Source organism: Lepus europaeus, chromosome 7 (genome assembly GCF_033115175.1).
Source record: "Lepus europaeus isolate LE1 chromosome 7, mLepTim1.pri, whole genome shotgun sequence".
NCBI classification, from domain to species: domain Eukaryota; kingdom Metazoa; phylum Chordata; class Mammalia; order Lagomorpha; family Leporidae; genus Lepus; species Lepus europaeus.
The window spans coordinates 50,041,274-50,060,483 of record NC_084833.1 but is presented as its reverse complement, the minus strand read 5'-3'; the positions used below and the strand labels follow the sequence as shown (position 1 = coordinate 50,060,483).

Sequence of the window (19,210 nt, the reverse complement as noted above, 5' to 3'; positions counted from 1 at the left end):
TGTCAGAAATAATCATCCCACACCCCGAGCTGGACGCCTTCCTCTTGATCCTTGTTGTGATCAGGAGATAAACTCCTGGAAGGAAAAGGCCTAAGGTCCCGTCTTTTTGGAGTGGAGGGGAAGGGAAGATCTGGAATGGAGTGATTTTGGTGAATCTCTGCTGGGCCGTGGTGGTCACTGCTTTCCCTTCCCATTGCTCATTCACCATTGGTTCAGTCATTTGCACAGGACTGGCGCGCAGTAGATACTCGAGACATGTTTCCATTGACAGAGCTCTCAGAAACGTGTCAGAGGATGACATGGTGCTGAATTCACCTTCTGTCTACAGCGTTTGTCTCGGTTTGGGAATAGGTTCAATGGGCTTAGCTAGACCCAGGAGTGACGAGGTAAGTACCCAGGCACGCAGGTCCAACTTCAGCCTGGAGAGCAAGATAGTGTTGCCACTGCTCTGCCGGGCACCTTGGTGAGTCGCCTGTGTGACCTGTGCTCGCAGAGCTAGGGCGGGCTCCAAGTGATTATTACAGAATAATTCGGACTCGCAGCTGGGCAGCCGGGAGATGAGCCCCGCACTCCCAGAGTTCTGCCTGGTGGGAAACACTGCTGACAAGACTTCCCAAGAGAAGGCAAAGAAGTTTTCATGAACAGCTCTCGCAGAGGGAGATCTCTCCGTTCACACTAAAGGATTCATTTTTACAAGCAAGAGTAAAGGAGTCAAAATAAGGATAATGTGGATTTGGGGTGAATAATTTTACCCACCTGGACTTCATTTTTTTCCCATCATGCAGTGGCAATAAATTATGTTATTGGTGTAAGTAGAAGTCTCCTTCTGTGTGCCTCCCATGGCAGTTGGAGGAAGGAGGTGTGAGGAGCAGAAAGGTGACTGACTGCTGGCACAGCCAGCCGGTGCTGGGCGTCTACTCTTCACTTCCCTCCACCTGCTTCAGAGCTGTTTCTAGGACCTACGAGTGGTTTCAAACATTTTGTGGAACATGGATATTTTTAAAAAATCTATGTACCAGTTGCAAATATTTTTTGCACTAATATCAGCCTCTCTTTTCCTTTGATTTTTCCACAATCTTTTTGAAGTCCTTTATGTTTCTGATGGCTCCAGGCCTGCTTTGTATGGGCACTGCTGAAAGGAGTTGCCGGGGATATGGGAGCTGTGTTGAATGGTGTTGACCCTGGCCTTGGCCTCTAAGCCCCAGAAGCATTTGAGGAATCCCTGCTCCGTCTTGGATTAGCAGGAGGGACATTGTGGAGCCAGCCGTGACTGTAGCATGGCTGTGAGTGTGTGAGCGCGTGTGGACCCAGAAGCTGTCTGCTGGGTGTGGGCGTCAGTCATTCTCCAGGCAGCCCCAGGGGAGGTGCCACAGTGAGGTCACGTGACATTTTCTTTCTCTTGCCAGGAAGGAGGCGTCGTAGCCCTGTTCAAGGTCTGCAGACAGGATAACCTCCGGTGCTTGTACCCCCAGGCGCTCCGCACACTGGCCTCCATCTGCTGCGTGGAGGAGGGTGTCCACCAGCTGGAGAAGGTGAGGCCAGCTCAGGTCCCTGAGCCAGGTGGGAAGAGAGGGAGGGCACGCCTCCTGGTGGCCATCTGGCCCTCTTCACAGAGCAGTCTCTCGGCCCTTCCTCCTCCCTGGCACCATTCAGGTGTGGCTTCTGGAACCCTGCCTGTGGGAGTGAGTGTAGAGGTGAAGGGGACAGACTGAGCAGCATGACCAGGCCAGGCCTAAAGGTGCACTCTGCCGCTCCTGGGTGCCGTGAGCGACAGAGCCCAGCGGGTAGAGCTGAGCAGGAGTGGGCAAGTTGGGTGGAGAGCGGTGTTGAGGTTCAGGGTGGTTGGTCTCTCACTCCCAGCAGGGCCCCAGGAAAAGGAAGGGGTCCAACCCCTCAGGGGATGGAGCTGTACAAAGGAGAGCAGGTAGGGTTCCACTCCACTGAGGGCTGGGGGGCTTAGGTATGGAAACTGAAGTCCAAATCCAAGTGGCAGTTGGGTCAATATGGTACACGGTAGGGTGGGTCATGGAGGGAACGTGGTACTCTGATGCCTGTCTGGAGCTGGGGAAGCCAGGGCTGATGTTTTAGAATTTCCCACCAAGTTTCCAGGAAAGAGGTTGAAAACCTGTGGGGGAGAAGCAGGCAGGCTGGGTGTGTCTTAAGACAGTTGTGGTGCTGATGAGATCCTGGGTTGGTGCTCCACTGCTCTTGTGCGTTGATCTAGGTGGGGATAGGCAAGCAAATTGTCCCCTTTCCTTTGTTTCTGTGTCCAGCAGTTTGGTGCTGGCTGCCGAGATATCCCCCATTCTATTCCCAGCTTCTTCACATTGGTCTGGGCTCCTAGATGAGTGGTCATCCTACTTTCCACCCTGCCTCTTTCCAGCTACACTGGGACAGGGTCCTGGGATCATGACTCAGAGAGACTGTCAGCCGAGGGTGGATGGAGAGTTTGCTCATTTTACTGATGACAGTCTGTGGTTCAGAATGGAGAAGCAATTTGTCTAAGGGTACACAGCGTGATAGCATAGGAGCCTGAGCCAGCCCTCTGGACAATGCCCCCTTCCCACAGGGTTGGGAGCCTTCACCTTCAGTTGCTGTGAGCACTGGGTTTGGCAGTAAGAGGTCAGTGCTGATGCCCTGGTCCTCTTGGACAATGGGTAAGTGTGCACCAAGGAGTGAAGTGATGTGCTCAAGGTCGTGTAGCTACAAATTGCCACAGCCAGAATCCAGACCCCGGTCTCCCGAGACTGAAACCAATTGCATTGCGTTTCTCTGGGTTCCAGTGGACTCTGTGTGAGCACAGACATGCAAATGAGTGTGCCCTCTTAGATGGGGACCTAGAGGAGAGAGAGACAGAGAGACCCGGTCGGGGAGAGTTCAGTGATGGGCATGCAGTGAGCATCTACAGTGTTAAGTGCTAAAGTTCTTCTCTTTCCCCTTAAAACTTCCTCCTTGGAAAAAGGCCAAATGGCCAATCAGTGTGTTTCTGGTTGACGCGATGAATGGAAGGAGGGCTTGGTATCACCAGCCCTCCAAAGGCAGTGGGTCACTTGCTTTCATGCATTTTCAGAACAGCAGGAAGTTTTAAATTCAGGGAAGAAAAACAAGGAGGGCTTTTTTTGTTTAGATCTGAAAATATGTGCAGCTGGGACAACTGGAGGCGATTTTTCCTTCCACCTTTCAGCTGCTGCTCCAAACTCCGGTTGAATCTCGGGCCAGACAAGCTGGCCCAGGCCTGGGAGTCGGGCTCCGCCCAACTGGACAAGAGGAGGAAAGGATGCTCCTTGTTTAGGGCTTACCCTGTGCAGGTGCTGAGGCAGCCTAGTATGCACATCCCTTGGTTAATGCACCAGAACCTTGTAAGGCGAGCACTCTGAATAGCTCCATCTTAAAGACAAGGAAACAGGAACTCGGACAGTTTAAGCAACTTCCTAAAATCACTTAGTAAGTGTTGGAGCCAAGTTGGAGCCCAGCCTGTTTTGCTGCCTTGCTGGTTTAATGGGTACTCTGAGAACACTGAATGTGTCCCTGCACCTGTGTGTCAGAGCCCTTGGGGCATAGGGGATAGCGGTCCATCTGGGCACCCCCTCCTGCAGGTCAGACAAGGGGTCCTGTAACATCTCCCCTGTGCTGGGCTCTGAGCAGCAGTAGAACTCCCCGAGAAGGGCTCATGGGCGGGCCCGGGCAGAGCTACACTCTCCTGCAGTGGCAGCATGTTCACAGGGACTCCACAAGTACGCTGGTCTCACTGGATGCTTGACTCAAGCTCGAAAGCATCCTCATTGCACAGATGCAGAAATGGAGGCCCAGAGAAGTACAATAGCTGCTTCCACAGCATCACACAGCATGGCATCCAACCACTCAGCAAATATTCAAATATTTATTAAGGATCGGCCGTTTGCCAGGTATCATTAAGGTGCTTGGAATACAGCAATGAACAGATCAGGCCAAACCCCTTATCTCCTGGAGCTCAACTTCTAGCCCAGTATGTCCCATGGTATGGCCTGTGGGTCACACTCAGCCTGCTGCCTGTTTTGGTCGTGTGTAGCCACTCTCACCCCACAACAGCGCGGCTGAGTCAGTGCAGCATCACTGTGTCCCTAAAGCTGAGCATAGTGACTGTGTGGCCATCTATGGGAGGTGTTTCTCCCTGTTCTAGCAGGCAGTGGGGGTGCCAGGTCAGTGACACCCAGCGCAATGCCTCACACACTTCACATACTTGCTTTGGGCCAGCGCGGTGCTGTGCCCCCTGCTTTCACCGTGCCATTCGGTCCTTGCCACGGTTGCCTTCCCTGAATGCTGTCCTCATCCCTGTTGTTTGCAGAAGGAAGGGGGACTCAGAGAAGTGAAGCAACTTGCTCAGGAGCACACAGCAGTGATTTAATTCCAGTTCTGCTTGGACAAAGTCAGGACTGTTAACCATTCTGCAGCCCCAGGAGTCTAAATCTGATGTTGTGATGCCAACACCCACACTCATTTCCTCCATATCATGCTGCTTCCAAAGTTGTGAGACGTTCTAGAAATACGCAGGAAGGTGGGGAGGTCTTCATCTCCCTCATCCTCGCCCTTCCCTGGGTGCCCCCTGACACCTGCCACCCTCTCTGGTGTGAGCTGCTCAGCGCTGGCCTCCAAGGCTGCAGTGAGGCCAGCAGCAGCTGCCAGTATAAAGGATGAGAGGTGCGGTAGCCTAGGTGCTGGCTAAGCTGTGGAAACCACGGAATGACAGGCAGGTGGGGAAGAACCACGTGCTGGAGCACTTGCCCACCGCCAGCTCACCACAACTCACGGTTCCTGGCCTAATTAGAAACTGTCGATGTCCTAGCCTCCCCTTCCTGATTTATTGGCTTGGCATCCTTCCTAGGGTTTGTTTAATTAATAATAGGCAGCGAGAAAAGTGCTGGGTTTGGCGAACTGCGTCTGAGTCCTGCAGCTTCCTCTGCCTTTTCCTCCAGTCTCGGAGGGTTCACTGTGTCGGGCACAGCCCCCAGCAGAGGCTCGGGTCTAGCCCTGTCACCAGACTCTGCACCCATCCTGAGCCCTGCTCTGTGACTCTCATGCCTTGTTGGAACCGGGCGACTTCCGAGGTGAGGGATTCAGCCACGGTCTCATCCAGTCCCTCAGGTGAAGCCCCTTCTCTGCTTCTCCACACCTGCTGTCTGCCAGTCACTCACTTTTTTTTTTTTTTAAAGATTTATTTATTTATTTGAAAGGCAGAGTTACAGAGAGTCAGACACACACACACACACACACAGGTCTTCCATCTGCTGGTTCACTCCCCAATGGCCAGAGCTGGGCTGATCTGAAACCAGCAGCCAGGAACTTCTTCTGGATTTCCCATATGGGTGCAGGGGCCCAAGGACTTGGGCCATCTTCTGATGATTTCTCAGGCCATAGCAGAGAGCTGGATTGGAAGAGGAGCAGCTGGGACTCGAACCAGTGCCCATTTGGGATGCCAGCACCGCAGGTGGCAGCTTTACCTGCTATGCCACAGCACTGGCGCCGTCACTTTTAACCTCACTCACTTGTCTCATGACATCGTGCTTCAGCTGGTTCACTCTAGGAAGTCACCTGTCCCTCATGTTGCAAAGCCATCTCTCCGGGGCAGAGGAGAGACTTGGCAATAAGAGAGTTGGACAATCCTAGCTTTGAACCCAGATTCTCTAACTTGTGAACTTGGCTGGGTTACCCTGGGAAACTTGTTTAGCTTCTTGGACATGCAATTTCTTTTTCTTCCTTCCTTCCTTTTTTTTTTTAATATTTATTATTTTTATTTTCTTTGAAAGGCAGAGTTAGAGAGAAAAGTTGGGGTGGGGGGTGGGATACAGAGAGATCTTCTATGCGTTGGTTCACTGCTAAAATGGCCATAACGGTTGAGACCAGGCCAGGCAGAAGCCAAGAGCCTAGAATTCTGTCCTGGTCTCCCACATGGGTGCAGGAGCCAAAGCACTTGTGTCATCTTCTGCTGCTTTCTCAGGCACATTAGCAGGGAGCTGATTCAGAAGTGGAGCAGACCGGCGCTGCGGCTCAATAGGCTAATCCTCTGCCTGCGGCGCCAGCACACCGGGTTCTAGTCCCGGTCGGGGCACCGGATTCTGTCCTGGTTGCCCCTCTTCCAGGCCAGCCCTCTGCTATGGCCCGGGAGTGCAGTGGAGGATGGCCCAAGTGCTTGGGCCCTGCACCTGCATGGGAGACCAGGAGAAGTACCTGGCTCCTGGCTTCGGATCAGCGTGGTGTGCCGGTCACAGCGTGCCGGCCGTGGCGGCCATTAGAGGGTAACCAACGGCAAAAAGGAAGACCTTTCTCTCTGTCTCTCTTTCTCTCACTGTCCATTCTGCCTGTCAAAAAAAAAAAAAAAAAAAAAAGAAGTGGAGCAGCCAGGAGTTGAACCTGAGCCCAATTGGGATGCTGGCATTGCGGACAGAAGCTTAACCCGCTACACCACAACACTGGCCCTGACATGTAATTTCTTGGTCAGTAGAATGGGCACAAGAGAATACCTCCCAGGACTGTTGGGGGACAATGGATATGCAGTACTGTGGAGCTTGCACACAGCAGGCACAAAGGAATGGACGCTATTAGGATGGTGGCAGTTACACTGCTAATCACTGGGGCTTTGATAACGAGTGTACTTGGGAAGGCTACAGTCTGGTGAGGAAGGGAGGCTGACACGCCGAGGGGAGGGGGCCAGCATGGTCAAAGAGGCAGCAAGGTGCACAGCATGGAAAAGTTTGGTGGGGCTGCAGCCGGAGTGCCCACAGCCTTCCTGTTCTACAGGAGAGGGAGCGAGAAGCAGAGACTGTGTTCCTCGGCCCATGAATGGAGAGATTGGATTCAAACCCAGGCCTGGCTGCTTCCAAGCCGCTGCTTGTTACCCTGGGGAGAGCTGGTGCTCGTGGTGGGGTTGGCAGGGAATGGTGGGGATGGCAGGGAATGGTTCCCTGGGAGCCGGGCTCTGCTGTTGGCTTGGGCAGGGGGTAGCAGCCAGGCAGGGTTGGAGGGCACCAGATTGTAACAGCAGCAAAAGCGATTCCAGAAGTGTCCCAAGGGCCTTGTGAGGTTCTGTATTTCTTTTCAGGGTGGTTCCACGCTGCCACAGTGTTCCCCCCTAATGGCCCGGCTTCTGAAAGCCTATCCTGCCTTCCCTGTGTCCCCAGCAGGCACTCCCCCTCCTTCTGCAGCTCCATCCTGGGCTCAAGGGAGGGACACAAGCTGACCTGCTGCTTGGCTCTCGAAACGGCTGGGTGCAGAGAGGGCCGGCGGCATAGCAGGGAGGCAAGGGCTGTCCTGCTGGGGCCACGGGGAGGCAGCGCCACCAGGAAGTAGAGCTTGGCCGGGAAGGAGCAGGGAGGAGCCCCCAGCTGAGCCCGGTAGAGCAGCCTTGGCAGAGGCAGAGAGCCTCTGGGGATCAGCCTGTGGGACTCTGAGTCTTGAAGGAACTTCACGTTCAGTGAATTGGAGGAAGTGCTCTGTGAACCATGCATGGGAGAAGTGTGGAGGAAGAAAGTGAGGGCTGAGTGAGGGCCCCGGATCACAGAGTCCAGTGGGAGTAGATGGACCCAGGTCTTCCAGCGTGGCCTGGGCAAGTGGCCTTCCTGAAGGACTAGAGCTGGCATCACCAAGGCATGGCCCGCAGGGTTTGGGGAAGGCCAGAGGTGTTTAGGAGAGCGAGTCACTTCTCTCTCAACCTCAGCTTCCTCTCTCTGCAATGGGGATGACATCTCCTTCGTTGGGCTGCTGTGCCGATGCATTGCAGCCACGGGGTGGGGTGTGCAGTCTGGAGCCTGCATGGAGGAAGCACTGCTGGGGTCTGTTTCTCTTTCTTCCTCCCTGGCCCATGTGTCTGCCTCCTCAGAGAGGCCTGAAAGAACTCTGCATTGTCCCCAGAGAGCCTGTGTCTAGGGAGTCCGCCTTGACCCCAGTAGGGTTCCAGGTGTCCCAAGGGGCTAAAGGGATGGTCAGGGCACTGTGGGGTCAGCACTGGGGCTGGGTGAAGCCGACCAGGGTGGGGATGGAGGGGGCTGGGGACTAGAGCTAGACTGGGGACTGGTCCAGCACAAGGCCAGAGATCAGAGGGGCTGGGACTTCCAGATCCAGGGCTACAAGGGACTGGGGGGACACTCGGCCCAGTGCTCTGACAGTGTCCTGCACGGTTCTAGTCCCTGCCTCCTCCATGGTTAATGCCAGAGACAAGCTCCCTTTCCAAAGAGCTTCCTTCTATTTCCAGCTCCTTGCTTGTGCTTTATTTTTTTCAAATAAGGAGTTAGTTTACCCTGTACTGGAGCCAAAGGGAGAGTTTAATGAAAATCGATAAAGAAATTAAAGATGAGCAGGGAGAGAGGGGGAGGGCTCAATTTCAAGTCCAAGAAGAAAACTGCCAAGGGTGAGAGACAGGAAAACTGCTACCTGTCTCCACACCGCTCCCTCCTTCCCCTTCCCTGGTCCCTGGGGTAGCTTTTTGTGATCTATTTGCATTTTCCCTGATACCTGAGGGTCTGGGTAGATGAGAGGTGAGACAGAGAGAGCCTGGACAGGGGGGAGGGGGCTGCAAGGGGGGCAGAGAGGGGCAGGCTCCTTCCAGCTGCTGTGTTATAGTATCTCTCTCTACTGCCTTCATCCTGTATGGTTGCAGATGGTCAGAGACAGTAAATTTTGATAAACAGAGTTTATGAGAGAGAGAGAGAGACTCCTGTCCTCAATCCAGGTCTCCCACATGGGTGGCACCACTCATTACTTGAGCCATCACTGCGACTTCCCAGGGTCTGCACTGACAGGAAGCTGGACTCCGGAGCTGGAGCTGGGACTTGAACTCGGGCACTCCAGTGTGGGACTGGAGCAAACTGACTGGCTTAACGGTTAGGCCAAATGCATGGCTCTGACAAAGCATTTTAACCAGTGTTTCCCCCTTTTGCTCATTCCCTTCTCAGGCTCATTTTTAAGGAAGGCCAGGAAAGATGGTCACCTCCGCCCCATTTTACAGACCAGCAAGTTGAGGCTGTACAGCACTGGGAGAGGCATCAGGAGAGATAGAACTGGGATGAGAGCCCTGCTTTCTTAACTCCCACTCCTAGGTATCTTCCCTCAGCCCACCCCTCCCCAGCTGGAGGGGGTTGTGGTATTAGACTTCAGAGCAATGTGGGTACTTTCCTACATACAAGTGAGGCTGACTAGTGAGAGAGGAGTTACAAGTGCCAGTAAGAAATCTTTGATTGGGGCCAGTTCTGTGGCTTAGCCAGTAAAGCTGCTGCCTGCAGTGCTGGCATCCTATTTGGGCACCAGTTCAAATCCTGGCTGCTCCGCTTCCAATCCAGCTCCTTGCTAATGGCCTGGGAAAAATCAGTTGAAGATGGCTCAAGTGTTTGTGCTCCTGCCCCCAACATGGGAGACATGGATGAAGCTCCTGGCTCTGGCTTTGGTCTGGCCCAGCCCTGGCTGTTGCGGCCATTTTGGGAGTGAACCAGTGGATGGAAGGCCTATCTCTGTCTCTCCTGCTCTCTCTGTAACTCTGACTAAAATGAAGGAAGGAGGGAAGGGAGAGGGGGAGGGATGGATAGAGGATCTTTGCTTAATCTGATGAGAAGCTCGTGGAGAGAGGGAGAAAGAGCATGCTCAGAATGGAGGCCCCACATGCCCCCCACCTCTCTTTGGGGCTCAGCCCACCTACGCCCATCACCTTACTCCATCCCCCATGCCCCAAGGAAATGGCCTTCAACTGACTGGGGCATGGGCTGAGGGGTCCCAGGCCAGCTGTCTGGGATGGGCCTGTGGCTGACAGGCAGAGAGGAGTGGGGAATGGCACTGTCACCTCCCCAGCCTGGCAGGGGGGCGGGGTCTGTCAGTGATCTTGTTCACGTCCACTCTGCCAAGTCTATTGCAAGGGGATGGGAGAGGACGTGAGGAGGCAGGAACGCAATCAGGCACACTGCCCGGCCTCCCTCTCCCCGCCTCGCAAGGCTCCAGGCTGAGATGAGCCGCTGGTGCTGTCCAGACTGAAGGAACGCCTGCTGGCTGGAGGGCTGCTCCTTGCTCTCCCGGGCCACCTGCGCTTAGAGAAGGGCTGGGGAAGCAGAGCAGTCCGGGCGTCTACACACCGCGGTTGGGTTGTAGGAGCAGGCTCTGTCCTCTGGGGCTCCGCGGGACCCCATGCGCTGTGCAACAGCAGCCCCTGGTGGACAAGTTGGACAGCAGCAGCGCCTCCAGGCTGCCTGAGGCCGCTTCCTCCTGGAGCGGCTCAGGCTGCTGGGGTCCAGGCCCAGGATCAGCAGACCTGGCCAGAGCTTCCTGTGGTGGGGAGGGAGGATTTACAAACTCAGGGCAAGGAGGGCTTCTATCCAGGAAGCCAGCCTCCTCCAGGGCAGGTTGTAGGCAAATCTTGCAATCCAACATGTCTCCGACTCCTGGGCTCCCCCCAAAGTCAGTTTCATGCCTTCCTGGGATGGAAACCCTCCTGGATCCTGCAGTTCCGACTGGCAAAATCCAAGGCCTCACCCTGGCCCTGGAGGTGCACCCTGAGAAAGCTGCCTCCGGCACAGTGTGCTGTGGTGAACAGGCCTGGGTTCGACACGCAGCTTCACACTTACCCTGCAGGTGTGTGACCCTGCACCCTTCTGATCCCAGTTTCATCACGAGTAAAAGTCACCCCTGCCTTGCAGATGCTAAACTTGAAATGGGTCAGTGCTCTGCCAATGGGGGCCATTTTCCTTTCCCAAAGGAAGGGACCAAAGGGTCTAGGGGCTGCCTCTGCCTGTACTGGGGTGTCCCCCTGCAGCTGTTGACATCCGACTCAGCTGCCTGCTCTTCTGAGCCTCTCTCCTGACTGCTGCCCCGGGCTAGGATCTCACACTGTGTGCAGTGGCCTGCACCATCTGGCCCACAGCTCCATCTGGGCTTCTCCACCCAGAGAGACTCACTCACCAGCCCCCTGAGCCCATCTGGGAATGGACTTACACACACGGTACTAAATAAATACAGCTTGAAGAGTTCTTCCCCATTGCAGGTGACAAGGAGGGGCGCAGAGAGATCGAGTGACTTGGACACCCACATTGTCCCTAGTATCACAGAGCTGGGACCAGAAGGCAGGATATCTGACTTCACACAGCCTGGCAGTGCCTCCTTGAGTGGTTTCCGGCCCTTATGGGGTGGGAAGAGGGGAAAGGAAACCCCATAGCATCACTCAGCAAGGACAGAAGGGGACACACCTTGCTACCAGGCTTGCCCTGGTCCCCTTCTGGACCACTCAGCCCTGATCATTTGCACCGGCTTCTCTACTGTCTCTTCCTTCAACACCTTTGGCCCTGAGTCCAAGTTCTTAGGCTCCCAGGTGGACTTAGGGTGGCTGGTGGGCCAAGGTGAGCTGTGAGAGACAGCCTGCGATTTGCCAGATGAACTAAAGGCCATTGAGACTGGGTAGAGGCCACTGGGCTGCGGGCAGTGGAGGCCCTCTGGGACCAGCCCTTCATTTAGCACTGCTGTGCTCAGTGGCCAGAGGAGGGTTCCTAATCCCCCTGAGTCTGAATGTTCTCGTTGGATAGAGATCTCTGTTCTACTGGTATCAAACGACTTAGCAAGTCATATTGTGAAATGTGATGTGAGGAACGAAAGTTTTCAGGTGCAGTGCTGCACACCTGGGAGTCCTGGTGCCTGTTCTCTGCAGCTGGGGTGTGTTGAGGAGGTGGTGTCCCTCCAGGAATTGCCAGAAGGGAGCTGCGCACCTCTCTATCCCTAAGAATTCACAGATGGAGCCTGGCATTGGAGGTGTGTGTGTGTTTGGGGAACCGTGTGGGATGAGAAGAGTGAGCTTGGCAGGGTGAAATGGTAGACAGTTTGCATTTCCTGGCTGGACCCCAAATAACCTGACGAGAGCAGAAAATAGGAAGCCAGAAGGAAAGGTGATGCTGGTGCCAGGGAGAAGGGACGCTGAGCCTGCAGGGAAGTGGAGGGCCCTCAGGGCACTGGGCAGGTACAGAGGTACCTGCTGGCTCACCCTGTGGCTCCTGGAGTGGGGCAAGTGCTAGCTTGGAGGAGAGTGGAGGAAAGTGGGGCTGTGGGGCCGGGATGTGGAGGAACGAGGAGATGGAGAGGATGGATGAAGGTGCAGGTTTAGGAGATTTTGACTGGGGGGCACTTTCTGGGCACAGTCTGGCCCTGACAGCAGGTTTGCCCTCAAAGCCTGGAACTGCAGCGTCTTCCGTCCCTGACACCAAGGGGTGAGTCTTCTGGTTGTCCACAGAGACGCAGAGAAACAGGGAGGGAAGGGCGATGAGAAAGAGGTGGAAACCTGGAGGAGGACGAGAGGGGAGAGGAAAGACACACACCGAGGATGAACGTACACAGTTTACCAAGGCTGTTTCAGTCTCTCTCTGGCTGCTTCAGAAATACAAGTCAGGCTGCTCGTGGATTTGGGACAGCTGCTTGTGCTCTGCTTGTGCTGCGGTCATCTTTTACTGTTTTTATTGTCCTGATAAGCAGTGATTTTAAGCACTTTTCTTTTCCTGACTGATTGTATATCTTCTTTTGAAAAATTTGGTCTGAGACTTTTGCCATTTAAAAACATTGTTTTTTTGTGATTTATGAATGTTTAAAAATATTTTAAAAATATGGTGTCATATCTAATATATAATATGCATCGTCGACCTGTGGTTTGCTTTTTCATTTTCTTACTGATGTTCAATTTGTTGATCTTTTATAGTTAGCACTAATTTGTTTCCATTTAAAGGATCACTGTTTCTGCTAAAGTCCTGGAGATAATTCTGTTTTATTCTTAGAGCTTTATTGTTTTACCTTTCACATTTTGGCTTATGATTCATTTCAAATTAAATTATAGGATCATTTTTTTTTCTGTAAGGATACCCAATTGAGCCAGAATCATTTACTGAAAAGACCATCCCTTCACTACTAAATTAAAGTGGTGGCTTTTTTATAAGGAAAGTGGAGATAGATGGGTCTGTTCCTAGACTTTTTTTTCTGTTCCATTAGTCTTTTTTTTCACTCTTGTACTAATATATTAGTAGGTCTCTCTAGTCCTATACATTTTTGATATTTGGTAGTTTAAATCCTACCACTTTGTTCTAATTTAAGACTTTTCTTGGTAGTTCTTAAGTGCTTTTTTCTTTTATAATCAACTTAGCAACATTCACAAAAATATCTCTTGAGACTTTGACTGGTATCTTTATATTTATAGTATTTTGGATAATTTACAAAAAAGTACTCTGTATCTTAACAATACAGAGTGTTCCATTCAATGAACATAGTATATCTTTCTATTTACTAGAGGCCATGTTTAACTTCTCTTAGCAGTGTTTTGAGTTTTTAGTGGTGATATCTTGCACATTTTATTCAGGTTTATTTCTGGATATGTTTATGCTAATGTCAGTGGTTTTCATTAATGTTATTTTAAAACTGTTGCTATTATATAGAATATGCAATTTTGACATTGCATCTAATGATTTTGCTAAATTCACTTATTAATTTGAATAGTATGTAGACTCTTGGGTTTTCTGTGTACCTGATCATATCATCAGTAAATAATAACAATTTTGCCTCTTCTTTTCCAGTCAAAAGGTATAAACCTTTTTTTTTTCCTTTTCAGGTATAATTGTCTTGCCCAGTACAGTGTTAAATGAGAGTAGTGATGAGGGGTAGATCTGTCTTGATGCTGATTTCAGGGTGAATGTCAATATTTCATTCATGATTTTATTGTTAAGAATAACATCATTATCATTTTAAGTATTAAGAAACAGAGGCTCAGAGAATGTAACGTGCGTTTCACCAAGTCAGCAAATTGTCCAGGCTCTCCTCACTCCTAAATTTTGCAACTTTCTTGTACTACAGGCACCTCTGAAACCATGGTGATCATCAATCCAGGATATGTCTTAGACTTATTTGAGGGGTTTTTTTTAACGCTGAGTCTACCATAATAAAACTCAAATTCTTGGCTGGAAAGCCCAGATATTAATATTTTAAAAACTTTCACAGATGATTCCAATCATCTGAGAACTAAGCTGAGAGCCACTGATCTTTCTTTTGGTATAATCCAGGTCCCAGCTGTGCCTACTAGTGCTTTGGTGAGAATTTGATATTTTCATAGCAGAACAGTCCAAAGGGAAGCCCATCCCCCAAATGCTTTTGGAACATCTGTTTGCAAATCTGTTTTAAGGAAAATCATCTGCTTGACAGGGAAATTATTTTCTATTTATACTCTTAAATGATTCAATCCATGAATTCTCTCCTCCTAAATAACTCATCTCTGCTTTCTCTGCCTCTCTGTCTTCCCATCCCCTCCCCCACTGACTTGCTGCCAAACTGGTAGTATAATCCCTTTCATCTAATGTTTCCCTGTTACATATTAATATTTGTCTTTGTCCACTTTGGCACTCAGCGTTTAACCAGAGTCTGATTCGAAATAACAAAAGAGGCTGAGTGGGGCCTGGGATGTATTAGTTTGGGGGAAAGTAATATTATCCGTCTGAAGTCCTGTTTTAGCTTCTACAGCTTTCTCTTGAGCTGTGAGCTCTGCCACTGTGCCATGGAACAAACACGTCATTTTGGAGAGACAGGCTTTCACCTTGTGTGACTCAGACTCCGTCCTGAGCCTTGCCACTTCTACATTCAGATTCTGCTTCTGACCCCGGGGTTCATTTGTTCCACCATGTGCTTTGCCCTGTCATTTGGCCCCTCACTTGTCTTTGCTTCCTTGGGCATGACCTTTGTGCCCCTCTCTTAGTAGGATTGAATTTTTCTTTCTGACCAGCCTGGACAGCCAGACCCTTCCTGCCTGGACCCACGAACAGGATTCTGAGTGCCTTGTGCTTCCCCCTTGTTTGTGTGTCTCTGCAGCCTTTAGATGTCTGAATTGACAGAGGAGTGGAGGAGAAGACTCTGAGGTCTTTAGATCCTTCCTCTCTGTGGTTGAGAGCTCACTGCATTCATGTGGTGCTGCGTAATTGTTACAGTCCAGCAAGCAGCTCTTCTGCCTTTGCCTAAGAACTAAAAACAGAATGAACACAAAACACCCCTCCCCCCCAAAGAAGCCCAAAACTAAGAAGTCGCTGACCAGTATAGATGATAGGCTTTGTGTATGAGCCTGTGTGCCTTTGATATTTGCCTAGAGCCACACTGGTGCTTTCCCAGTAATCTGCAGGACAGAGTTGCTCATCAGTCTGGCAGGGTGTGTCCTGTACACTTTGGGCTCCTCAGCTGCATGGGTTCCATGCTCTCTTCCCACTCTGCAGGGCAATCTCAGCATTCTCCAGCTTCCTCTGTGTCCACATTCCAGGTGCATTGGTTCTGCTGCCCAGGTGATGGCCAGGCCTGGCCTTCCTCCTTACTACTTGTACACCCTTGCAGGAGGAAAATCTGGCCTCCAGCCCAGGCTCACTCCATGGAAAAGCTAATTATCTGTAAGTGCTTCCAGTAGCAATTTCTTTAGGGATTTGAAGGTGCGTTGATTAGATTGTTCTCTTGGCATCATTATGTTTATGACCAGGCATGAGAAGTGGGTGGTTTGAGGATGGAGACATTCCTGAATGGGACCAGTGTTTGAGGAAGCTGGCCTCAGGCTGGGCTGCTCCTGGAACCATTATAGGAGCTGAGCTGAGCATCTCCTGCCAACCTGGCCCTCCTACCAGTTTCTTCCTTCTTTCCCCCCAAGGGCTCTGCTGAGGGAGGTGTAAGTCAAAGAGCAGGAGACCAGGATTGAAGCCCTGGCCTTGACACTAACTTGCTGTGTGGCCTGGGCAATGTCTTTGCTTCCTTGAGCTCCTGTATCCTCGCCATTTAGCCAGTCATTTCTCCCCACAACTCCTTCTCTCTCATGCTCTGTCTCATTTGTGATGTTTTGTTTCTGTCTTTGTCTCTTCTGCTTCATCTCTGTATTCAGCACCTGACACAATGTAGGTGTTCAGTCACTGCTTATTGAACTGCAAAAATGCAGGGAAAGTACTGATATAATAGTTCCTCATAATTGTTCTGCTTCCTGTCCCTGGCCTTGAATTAAAGCAGGAATTACTTCCACTGTTGGTCTGCATGGTTGCAGGATGTCCAAACAAGTGGGTAAACTTGAGTGTCTCAACCCAAAGTACTGATTTTCTCAGTACAGCCCTGGAGAGAAGCCCAGTCATGATACTGGAGCAAGCAGAAGTGAGGTAAACTGGTATCCAGGGCTCCAAGACTAGGAGAGTTGACTGCCGGCAATAGTTGGTGATGGAAGGGGTGATGGTGTTTCATGTGGCAGGAACTACACATGCAGCCCCTTGTTTAATGAGGTTGATATTTTTATCTCCGTTTTATGAGAAAAATAGCCCTGTGAGATTGGTATTATTATACCAGTTTTATAGATGAGCATTGAAAGTAGGTAAGACACTTATTCAGCAAGGAAGGGACAGAGGCAGGACTAAGACTTGGGTAGATCTGACTTCTATGCCTGTGCATGCTCTGATGCTATAGGAATTGATTAATTGATTGGCTCAGGTCCAGAGCCTGGAGAGCAGTGCCCTTCATTGCCTTCCTTCTGGGTTGATCTGGGTTGCCTTGTGCCTGCTTAGACATGGTGGATATGGAGATGAACTAGGCCTGGTGACATCATGCTGGCAGCAGGGCATTGGTGAGTCAGCAGATTCACAATTAAAGCCAGGGGAAATTTGGTCCCTGTGAAAGGCCACCAAAGAAAACATGAGCAAAGCAAGTGAACAGGCAATTCATAGTAGAGGAAATCTGACTTGCAATAAAAGTTAAAACAAACTAAAGAAAAGCAAAACAAAATGATGTGAAAAACTTTTCAACCTCATTGGTTAAGTGAAGACAAGCAAATTAAAATAGAATTTTACACTCATCTGACAATAGGAAGTATTGGTAAGGACATGGAGTTAAATGAACTTATGTAAATATATTGCTTGTGGGACTGTAAATTGCAACAACCATGTTGCTAAACAATTTTTCAATACTAGTAAAGTTGAAGCTATCAAACCTAGGCCCTAGAAATTTCACTGCTAGATCGAGACCCCTTAAGAAACTGCCAACTGTTCCTTGAACACACCTAAAAGAGTATTTATAGCAACATTGTCCATAATGGCTACAACTGGAAAACTGATCAAATGTCCATCAACAAGGGAAGAAAATGAATTGCAATCAACTTATGCAATGAAATATCACACAATGTTGAAAATAAATTGGCCATCCAAAGAAGGAGATACCTTTCTCTGAAGGGAGGGCAGAACCTCCACTTTGATTATGGCCCTGTCTAAATAATGTCAGTGTTTGTGGAATCAACAGGCTTCCATACCCTTGGCAGCTCATGACAACAGCCTTGGGTGAACACTGATGTGATAAATAAGTGTCAATTGTTAAATCAACTACTGGAGTCATTGTGTACTTGCTCCCCATGTAGGACAACTGTCCTTAATGTGTTGTACTATGAGAATTAACGGTAAAACTTGTCTTCAAACAGTACTTAATATTTTGTGTGTCTTTGTGGGTGCAAACTGTTGAAATCTTTACTTAGTATAGTGTTGATCTTCTGTATATAAAGGTAATTGAAAATGAATCTTAATGAATAATGGGTTGGGAGAGGGAGTAGGAGGTGGGACGGTTTGGGGGTGGGAGGGCGGATATGAGGGGAAGAACCACTATAATCCAAAAGTTGTACTTATGAAATTTATATTTATTAAATAAAAGGTTTCTATAAAAAATAAATTGACTATAGCCACATAAAGCAAGAGGAAGGAATTTCATAATCATTATGCTTACTGGGGAGAAAAGGAAATTGCTATATGCAATATAATAGCACTTATGGCAAGTGTAAAAGTATATAAAATTAAACAAAATATGCACGCAATAAATCTCTAAAGAAAACAAGGAACTAATAAGCAGAAAACTCAAGATAATGACCATCAGCAGAAGAAAGCCAAGGTTTGCGCAGAGTTTTGTTTTTAATTTCTAAGACTATAATTGTTGGGATAGATACCTATACATATGTAGGTGGCTCAGAAAGTTTTGGGGAAATATAATTGAAAGATAAGTTTATTTTGGTTTAAAAGAATAATGAAATCCCTGCATATGAATGGGTCTTGCAAAAATTCAAGGAAAAACTACATTATCAAAAAAATTTATCTATGGATTTCAAAACTTTTTGCACCAAAATAAACTTACAAACGTTCCATTTTCCATCTATTGAGAATGCATGTTTATTTTATTTATTTGAAAGGCAGATAGAGAGAAGGAGAGATGAACCTTCCACCCAATGGTTCACTCCCCAAATGCCTGCAGCAGCTGGGGCTGGACCAGACTGAAGCCAGGAGCTGGGAACCCAATCTGGGTCTCCCATGTGAGTGGCAGGGACTCAAATGCTTGAGCCATCATGTGCTGCTTGCCCGGATGTGCATTAGCAAGAAACTAGAATCAGAAGCAGAGCCAGGACTCAAACCCAGGCATTCCCATATGGGGTGCTGGTATCCCAAGCAGTGTCTTACCCCCTTTGCCAGATGCCTGCCCCTCCATGAACTTTTTTAAGTACTAGATATGTTCATTTTATTATCTGTTGCACCTTATAAATTTGCCACATATATTCTCTTTTGAAGGGATGATCTATTTCCATGAATTACCAAAAGAGACCTGAAGCATACGACAGAAATGATAAGGAGATCCAGACAATGAGCTGGTGGTAATTATAGAGGCAGACTTCACAGATCCTCTGGGAACCCAAAGGGCAGAAGGCACTGGGGTCCCTGTCAGGCTGGGCATGCTCAGCAGGGCCGGGAACCTGGGGAGCTTGTGTTCTTGTGCTGGCGATTGCTCCAATGCTGTTCTTCCCTGCAGCTGCCTCTGCTCACCAACCTCCTCCATCTGCAAGCTCATTCCTTTGCCTTTAATTTCCTAAAGTGTGCCCTCAAGTCTTAGGTCTAAATGACTTTCTTGCATGTATCCCCTTTACTGAAAGCCACTTGCTGCCTGGCCTGGAGCAGCCAAGAGTGAACAAACTTGCAGTTCCTGGGCTGACAGCAATGGCAGAGGAGCGCAGGAACCAGACAAAGGAACAGAGAATCATGACAGCCGTGCTGCTCCAAATTGCCAGTGCAGAAAAATCGGCTGTGGGCCTGTTGAGAAGTAGGCTCCCAGGTGTCCCCTGAGACTCTGCTGGAGTAGGTCTGGGTGGGGTGCAGGCAACTGCCCTTCAGAAGCCTGTGGTGAACTTGATGCACCTGGTCCACAGACCCCACCT

General features: G+C 49.9%; 1 protein-coding gene across 1 annotated transcript in view; it reads left to right on the top strand.

Annotated features, from left to right (window-relative positions):
- Positions 1–19,210, top strand: part of INSC (INSC spindle orientation adaptor protein) — a 122,389-nt gene that overhangs the window by 78,094 nt on the left and 25,085 nt on the right. The window contains exon 7 of the mRNA XM_062198103.1: positions 1,407–1,532. Within this exon, the coding sequence (XP_062054087.1) occupies positions 1,407–1,532 (126 nt within the window). The remainder of the gene's footprint in view (positions 1–1,406; positions 1,533–19,210) is intronic.